Source organism: Anser brachyrhynchus (assembly GCF_964034855.1).
Source record: "Anser brachyrhynchus genome assembly, chromosome: 1".
Taxonomy (NCBI): domain Eukaryota; kingdom Metazoa; phylum Chordata; class Aves; order Anseriformes; family Anatidae; genus Anser; species Anser brachyrhynchus.
Window position 1 is genome coordinate 37025480 of NC_137694.1, and position 9152 is coordinate 37034631.

Here is a 9152-nt window from a genome sequence, read left to right on the forward strand (position 1 = left end):
GTCCCTGTAAACCTTCCCAAGTGCTTCGCATTTTGCTAAATATTTATAAGAGTTTCATGGGTCTTTGTGCAGGTTTTTGAAGACTTGCTTTGGACAAATTTTTGTCCTAAGTACCTGGCCTTCGTAGCGCTTATTCTCCTCAAATCCTGTTAAGACCAGGGACTGATTGCCCTTAGACTCTTGCAAGATTGGGCCCTTTGTGGGAATTTATTTGATTAGTTAAACGGGACCTTTATTAGCTGCTGACTTGCCTCCCTTTCTGCTTTCTGTTGATGGCCAGTTGCTCTATGCTGCCACTGTCTATAGATTGGTAGAAACACATTCAGAATCTTGATAGAAACTGTCCAGTTGCCATGTATATTTAGTTCTTGATATTTTTTTCCCAAGTGAAAAGGAATCAGGGTTGGCCGTATCTTTTTTATTTTATTTTATTTTATTTTATTTTATTTTATTTTAGTTTAGTTTAGTTTAGTTTAGTTTAGTTTAGTTTAGTTTAGTTTAGTTTGGTTTGGTTTGGTTTGGTTTGGTTTGGTTTGGTTTGGTTTGGTTTGGTTTGGTTTTGCTTGGATTGTGGGAGAGAGATAGTTCTTTACTTAGGTAAATAAAGCAGATAGCTGCTACATGGTAGTTCAGAACATTAGAAAAGCCCAAGCCATATCCATGTTTTCTGGTATAAAATTTTGTGTTTTTATCTTTAGCTACTTTCCATTCCAAGTGGTCTTTAAGACAGACTTTTCTAATGCATATTATAATGCAAATCATGAGTTTGGTAACTTAATGCAGAGAAAATGAAAAAGGAATGAAATATTTGAAAATTGGTTGTTTTTGTTCTTTTGTGTACTGTTAGTACCATCTGTCTGGTTTTGTTGAACTGTATTAAATAACATTTTCGAGCTTTGGATAAATGGCCATTCCCCAGTATTTGAAACCCTTACCACTCCAGGAAAAAGGAGAGACCTGTAAGGGAATTTCTGGAGCTGTTGATAGTTTAAATTTATTTTCCTTGACAGAGGGAGACTTATGAAAGGTACAACACTAACAAATAAATGAAACTAATCTGTTTATCCTTAGAACACGCACAACATAGGCAGCAGCTATGGACATTATTTCACCACTAAGCTGCCAATGTGTCCCCACCTTGCTCTGCAGGGAATATGATTGTTCACCCTCTGCTGTGCCTGTGTCTTTGGCCTTGCTTACAGAGACACCAGTGGTGATCTGAATGAGCTTGTTCATCAGGAGATAGAAATTTACCCATTTATCTTGAGCTTTTAAACAGCCCATATAAAAATAAGAATTAAAACCATCTCTTTCGAATATGTAGCAATAGTACAGAAAATAACAGTAAATGTCATGCAGAGATGTAAATCTTTGAATTACTGTGTATTACAATCAATTACCCTATACACCAATACTTTTAATTAACTAAACAAAAATGCCTGCATCCACTAATAAAGCCTTTTAATATCTTCAGACATGCTGTCAAAAAGAAGACAAAATACAATTTCTGCTTTTAAAAAATGTCACAAATCACACTTACTCTAATGGAGTGGGTGCTATAAAAATACCTTGATAAATCACAGGAATTCCAGCTCAGGCTGAAGGTCCATCTGGCTTGGTATCCTGCCCCCGACAGCAGCCAAATAAGATGCAAAGAGAAGGATGTAAGGGGGAAGACATGTCTCCTGGCCTCCAATAACTTGCAGTTCATAGATTTCCTGTGTCAGGGGTTACGTCTTTGTGTTCAGAAGCCCTCAGGGGATTCCTTTCCCTATTAATTTGTCTAATAAACTTTCACCATCCACAATATCCTAGGGCGTGTAATTCCCCAGTGTGACTGCATGCTGATGTGGAGAACTGCTGCTCTTTGTTTTCAATCTGTACACAAATGGACTGTTCTTATTTTCCCTCTTTCCCACTTTTTGCTTCTTCTGATCATCTCTCACTCTGTGCTGTACGTAAGGCAGAAGTCAATCATGCCAACACCTTCCCAGGCCAGTTTCCTTCAAACCTGGTGAGTTGTTTGTTGCCTTGCAAAGGTTCTCCTCAGTATTTTGCTCTAATGTTATGGAAGTTCTTGGTTGGTTTCTCTTTGTCCTGAGCTGGGTTTGCCAAAACGTGGTTTGTTTAGGGAGCCTTTTCTCTTGCCCTCTTTCTGAGAGTGCTAGAAGATCGTCCCTGCTGGTGGAAAGTTGTGCTCTCTCCAAGAGCTCAACACAGTTTATTCTTTCTGTTTTGTTACCCTGGTGCAGGCACTGCCCTGAAAACTGTTGAACTTATATGAGACAGACTTGTTCTTGCCTGTCTCTCACCCACATTAGAATATGTTTAGTACCTGCTAGCAAGGGTTTGAAGTTGGGGTCTGATGCTGGTGCTTTAAATGTCCATATCAGAGTGAAAAAATCTACTTGATTCAATTTTAGTACTTGTATCAAAACCACAATCTTACAGAGGTGTTATTTCAACAGGAAAACTCATCAGCTGTATTTAGGGATTTACCTGTTGCTCTCTGTTCACTGTATCACCACTTGGCACTTGTATTAAGCCCAGGGTTGGGATTCGTCTCATGTATTTTGGTAGGCCTGTAGTAGAGCACTCTACGACTGAGAGAGCCATCCCAGGCTCCTTTTTAGGAGAGAAAGAGATATTTTTAAAGCACAATTCCTCAACAATGCTTGTGCTGCTTACTTTAGAACAAGGTGATATATACCTTCTTTCTTTCCACTGACCAGTAAAGTGTTACCAACCATTACATCAGTTATGCTTCCACATTGTAGGTAAGTACATTGGGTTAGGTGAGTCCTGGCTTAGCCTGACAGGCAGCTAAGTGCCGCGAAGCCGCTTACTCTCCACCCCAGTGGGATGGGGGAGTGAACTGAAAAAGATAAAAGTGCGAGTTGTGGGTTGAGATAAAGGCAGTTTAATAAGAAAGAAAATAAAATGGTAAGCTAATAATAAAAATAAAAACAAGTGATGCACAGTACAATTACTCACCACCAGCTGACCAATGCCCAGCCAGTCCCCAAGCAACAGCAGCCCCCTTGCCAACTCCCCCAGCCTTTATTGCTGAGCATGTCATCATACAGTATGGGACATCCCTTCGGCCAGCTTGGGCCAGCTGTCCTGGCTGTGTCCCCTCTCAGCTCCTGCTGCACCCCCAGCCCCCTCGCTGGCAGGGCAGCACGAGAACCATAAAAGTCCTCAGCTTAGTGTAAGCACTGCTCTGCAACAACTAAAATATCAGTGTGTTATCAACATTATTCTCATCCTAAATCCAAAACACAGCACTGTACCAGCTACTATAAAGAAAAATAACTATCAGAACCAAAACCAGGACAATATACACCCCTTATTCCAAACCATTTACTTCATGCCCAGGTCCCATGTTTTCCAACACATCCTCATTAATCACCAGCACTCTTCCCTTTCTTTGCTATATACACACAGTTATCATTCATTTAGTTTATGTGCCATCCCTTTAAAATGTCTGTTGAGTTCATTTAGTCCATGACTTTGGGCTTCATCTGTCGTAACGGTCCTTCAGGACAGGAGAGACAGTGTGTGGTGCTGGATTGCTGCGTGATGAAGCCTGCTCTGGTCACATCACCATTGCACTTCCCTGATTCCATCTCTGCTGCATTTGCCCAGTTCCTTACAAGATTCACTCTTCATTAGTATGGGTAATTCTTACTGTAATACCATGGACATGACATATAGCAGCTGTAACAGTGGTGACATACAACATCATGTAACAATTAGCATCACACAATTCAAATCAAGGGTTGTTTTCACCCAAGATCAAATCCTCTTGAGGTACACATCAGAATTCCCCATCCTCCTGCATTACCCACCAAGTACACCCATGTCTTTGAGCAAAAGCAATCTCACAGATGGGTTTGCCTTTGCCTGAGGCAGGAATTACCCAGGCTGTCTTCCCCAGCATATTTTTTTACACACTACAGGAACTTTATCCCTTTCTAGGGATAAAGAGTTTTGACTGGGCAGGGCCAGCTGTATTGGCAGATAGATCCTCTAGTGATAACTAACAAGTAGCTTTTGCTAAATGTGTATCCCAAAGCTTGAATGTCCCAGTACCTATTGCTCTCAGTGTGTTCTTTGTATCATTCAATCTTCCTGGAGACCAGTAGATGTTAGGGGATGTGTTAAACCCAGTTAATGCCATGCTCTTTGGCCCAGATGTCTATGAGGTTGTTTCAGAAATGAGTCCTGATGTCTGATTCAGTTCTTTCTGGGATGACATGTCACCAGAAGACTTGCTTTTCAAGGCCCAGGATAGTGTTCCAGCTGGTGGCATGGGACACTAGGTATGTTTCCTTCTGCTCAAGAGAGAGGATATCGTGGGTACACACCACGTGCCACCCTGTGCTTTTATCTGCTGAAGACAGGAGGAATAGGGATTGTAAATCTACCTTTTTCTAATCTACCTATCTAATTCCAAGGAAAAACAGCAGTCAAAGGGGATTCTTCCAGGAAAATTATTGCTCTATTTTCTATTGGGAAGTTCTCCAGACAGAGTAGAAGGTCTGATCTTACCTCTGATGCTAATGACAAGACTTCTGGTTTGCATTTACAAAAACTAGTAATTCATACTCTGACCAGAAAAGGAGGAAGAGATATTTTCTTGGTATTGCTGGAGTTTCCAGACCAAGGTGTCCACCACTGGTGCCTCTCTGCTTTTCCAGTTCACGAGTGCCAGAGCGCTGGCATGCAACGGTGGTGCGCTCCGTACAAACTTCAACCACATGGACCGCGTGCACTGGACCTCATCTGGATCTGCGGATAGCTGGTCGTTGTCCAGGTCACTATAGACCACCTCCAGCACAGCTAATTCCCTCAGGTACTGGATTCCCCTCTCCATGGTGGTCCACTTGCCTAGTTGACATACAAGGTCTTCCTTGAAGGGATACATTTCCTTCACAGCTGACAGGAGTCGCCTCCAGAGGGTGGAGGCCTGTGCCCCTTTTCCAATCGTTCTGTCAATGCCCCAATGCCTAGCGAGGAATCCCAGCTGCTGGGCTTCCTTGCCCTTCAGTCTGTATCTACCGGCCCCAGTGTCCCAGCATCGGAGCAGCCAGGTGACTATATGCTCGCCTGGAAAACGCCTGAAGTCTTCTCGGATATATCGTAACTCACGCAGGGATAGGTATCGGGTGGTTTCTGAGTCACTCATTTCTGTCTCATCCCCCTCCTGTTCCTCCCATTGCTCTGCTTCAGAGCAGCTTTCCTCCTCTGATCCTTCCTCCTGCTCTCTTTTAGGAGAAGCTGCTTCATTCCTTACTAACTGAGCTGACTCCTCCTGCTGTTGTTTCTCCTTGACTGTGGGGGTAAGTGATACCACGGAGAGCTGGTTCTCTGCTTCAGCCACAGCGTTTGCTGCAGGAGCTGGATTAGCTGCAGCACCTGCCATAGGGGCTGGATTAGCCGCAGTGCTTGTTGTGGGAGTGTCTGTCGTTTTGTTGTCAGATCCAGAGACCTTCTCTTCCCCTGGAGGGTGCTGAATAGCGGTAAGTGCAGCTCGGTAGGCATAGGCCAGGCCCCAGCACACTGCTGCGATTTGTGTCTGTCTGGAAAAGCCAAGGCGATGATACCCCTTTTTCAAGCATTCTGCCAGTTTTTTAGGATTTTGCAGTTGTTCAGGGGTGAATTTCCAAAGCACTGGAGGTGCCCACTGCTCTAGAAACCTGCCCATATCCTCCCACTCTCCCTGCCACTCATAACTATCCTGCCTCGGGGCAGACCTGTGGATTGTATTCTTAAATAGTTGTTTAGCATTATCAAAGAACAGAAACACACTGAGACATAGCAATAGGAACATGCTGGTTGCCCAATACTCAAGAGCTATTGTAACTGGATTGAAGGAGGAAGGGAAGGTGCTACTCCTTGTCTCCTCCAGAGGTTGGGTCTCAGGGGAGAAAAGGTGAAAAGAATAATCATTAGCTTCCAAGAGATGGTTCCTGAAATACAAGGGTGACAGCAATGCAGAGTGCAAATACCAGATTAGGCTCAAATCCAGTGCTCCTATCATATCATAAGCAAGTGTTACACAGTACAGCAAAAGGACAAAATAAAAAGCAACGTTTAACCTGCCCTCAAAGGTGATAAACAGCAAATCGGGGAGCACATACAGCAACAGAGGCATAGCATAAAACAACTCTGCGAGCAAATTCATCAACATTGTGACCAGCAACTCTTAAACTAATATAATAATTATAACAAATTATAAATGAATCTGTTCACTCTAACACACTCCGGTCAGATCTGTCGTTATCTCCACCCTTGGAGCCCCGCGTTGCTCGCCAAAAGGACTGTTGTGGTTCAGCCCGGCAGGCACCTCAGCACCACACCACCGATCACTCACTCCGCTGCCGTGGGATGGGGGAGAGAACCAAAAAAGGTACAAGTGTAAGAACTTGTTGGATAAGATAACGGCACTTTAATAAGAAAGAAAGAAAACAAATAAAATAATTAAAAAAAGAAAAGGAAAAAAGTGATGTAGAATACAATTGCTCACCACCAGCCGACCGATGCCCAGCCAGTCCCCAAGCAACAGCAACCACCCCAGCCAACTCACCAGTTTTATTGTTCAGCATGGACCGTATGACATTACATCGTGTGGGACATCCCTTGGTCAGCCTGGGTCCTGTTCTGGCTGTGTCCCCTCCCAGCTCCTTGTGCACCCCTAGTCTCCTCTCTGGCAGGGCAGCGTGAGAAGCTGAAAAGTCCTTGGCTCTGTGCAAGCCCTGCAAGAACTTAAACAACGGTGTGTTATCAGCACTACTCTCATCCTGAATCCAAAACACAGCACCATACCAGCTACTAGGAAGAAAATTAACTCCATCCCAGCCAAAGCCAGGACACTGAGTTGTGATTTTTTGGAAGAATCCACGGGCTAATGAAAAGTAAGTGTTCTGCTGGGCTTCTTCCTTTTCTTTTAAAGCCAGTGGAGCTCTAATCTCATAGTATGTTTGTGTAGAGATTTCACAGAGAGTGTTTGACTGTTACCACACTTCATTTTCTTCTGTCATGGAGATTTTATTTTCTTTTATAAAAGGGTCCCGGCAATTTGGCATCCATGGAATTCCAATCCCACTTTCATAGGAGATGCCAAAGAATTGGGTCTTCATCTTTTTTTCTTCCTTTTCTTGTTTTTCTCTTTCATCTATAATTGTTATTTCTAGCCAAAATATTTATATGTTCATGGTGTCAGACAGTAGTGTTTGCCTGAATCAGCAAATAGACCCTAATAGTAGCACTCAAAGAGGTGAACTGTGTTCATCTTGTCCACAGAGTTCTGCAGTTCTGCAGATGGTCTTGCAGCTGAAGAGCATGTCATGCCTTTTTTTTTTTTAGCCTTTCTCACAACAATATCTGATTTTATTGTGTGTTTCGAATATTGTACTGTACAACTAGGGAGCTGGGAATCATGGAGCCATCTTGCAGGAGTTAGAAAGTCCAACTGGAGAGCTAGACAGTGTGGAGATCTGAGGGAGCCAAAATGAACATAATAAAAAAGTCTGTATTGGTGGTAGCTGTTGTTAAGACTATATTCATAAGGGTACTTCAAGAGTTCATCAGGACTCGTTAGTACAAAACTTTGTTCTGTTGTATTAGAAAGCATGCAAGACCCTGTCTGAGTTTGCTTTGCCCTCCTCTGCTCCTTCTGGTAGAGGACCACATCTGGGGTAGCATTTTTAAAGGGGAGTCACTCTTTCATGTTTCTGTATCTGTTAGCACACTCCTCAGGCATTTGAATCTTTCAAACCTTCTAATCATGTAGTAAAACATTTTAAAGGAACGTATCTAGCCAAATAGGCGACTGACTCAAAAGCAATCATTCTTTTCCAGCAATGGCTTCTAGTTCAAAAATCTCAGCCATCTGCTTCCCATCTTATATATACTGCTGTTATTTTTATTTAGTCAGCATTTTATGGGGCTATCATAATAAAGAGAAGTCTGGGTAATTAAAACGGTATCATTGCTTCATGATCATTAGTGGTAAACACATCTGTTGACACAAATTTATCTCTGTTATCTTTTTTCTTCTTTTTTTTCCACCACTTTTGTTGCTTGGGAGACTCTTATACTTTTCTTATGCAACATCAGCTGAGTAGTCTACTGTACCATCAGGGTTGGTGTTAATGTTAAGAAGGGTTGACTGCAAGCGTATGAAGTACTTACAAGAAAAATGGACATGGACACAGGCTTCTGCTTTCCCTGTTTCTCCTGCTTGGCCTTTTCTCTGGAATATAGAGATTTTTAACTACTTCATCTTCTAAAATGTTTTGGCTACAGCACAGGAGCAACTGTGATATGCTGTACTGTAATTAGAAGTTATTATGTTGATATTAATATGGAATAATGCAACACACACATTTAAAAAATGAACTTTTCCATATGAAGTTGGTCAGCAATGATCACCTAGGTTTAGAAAGAGCACTCTCATCCACACCCACTGGCAACCTATGGTCACTACCATTTTTTCTGTAGTGGCTATTATGTGAAAAGAGATTGTTTCCAACAATTCACGAATGGGAAGGCCTGATTATATGGACATGTCTACTACACTGTCTTTTGTTGAAATATTATGGATAATTTGTATTGGGGAAAGTGTTTCTAGACTAACACTTTTCTTTATAGCTACGCAAAACTAGTACGGTGTTTTTCAAAGGTCTTATTGGTCACATTTTGACTCTGGCCCTCCTTTTCACACAGGGTCAGTAAAAATAAAAAAACAAAACAAAACAACAACAACAAAAACAAACAAAACAAAAAACAACAACAACAAAAAACAAACACACAAATAAACATTCGGAGTTGGAGAAGAAGACCAAAGCAGACACATGCTATAACAGGTCTTCTGACAGCTTACCAGATGCCTTGAGGAGTGATTTCAGGTGACAAATAGAAAATACACAAATATGAACAGATCTCCTTTTTGGAGCCACTCGGAGTGGAATTAGAATTGATTAGTGTATTTCATCCTGCACAAGCAGAATGTCCCTTTTTAACTCTTGCATGATAATGCCCAAGCAGGTCACTGAGTAGCATGGAAGTCCTCCGTCAATTTCAGAGGAAAGGAATACAGAAAGAACAATGCAGCAGGATGAAACCCTATCAGTTACTTCGAGTTT

At 42.2% G+C, this 9152-nt stretch overlaps 1 protein-coding gene across 1 annotated transcript; it reads right to left on the reverse strand.

Annotated features, from left to right (window-relative positions):
- Positions 1-2875: 2875 nt before the first annotated feature.
- Positions 2876-6752, reverse strand: LOC308199782 (uncharacterized protein). Its single transcript, XM_080604422.1, has 2 exons — positions 6593-6752; positions 2876-6383 (listed from the first exon to the last, which is right to left on the reverse strand). Exon 2 carries the CDS (start codon positions 6194-6196, stop codon positions 4598-4600), a length of 1599 nt encoding a protein of 532 aa, XP_080460548.1. The 5' UTR covers positions 6197-6383; positions 6593-6752; the 3' UTR covers positions 2876-4597.
- Between the last annotated feature and the right edge of the window lie 2400 nt (positions 6753-9152).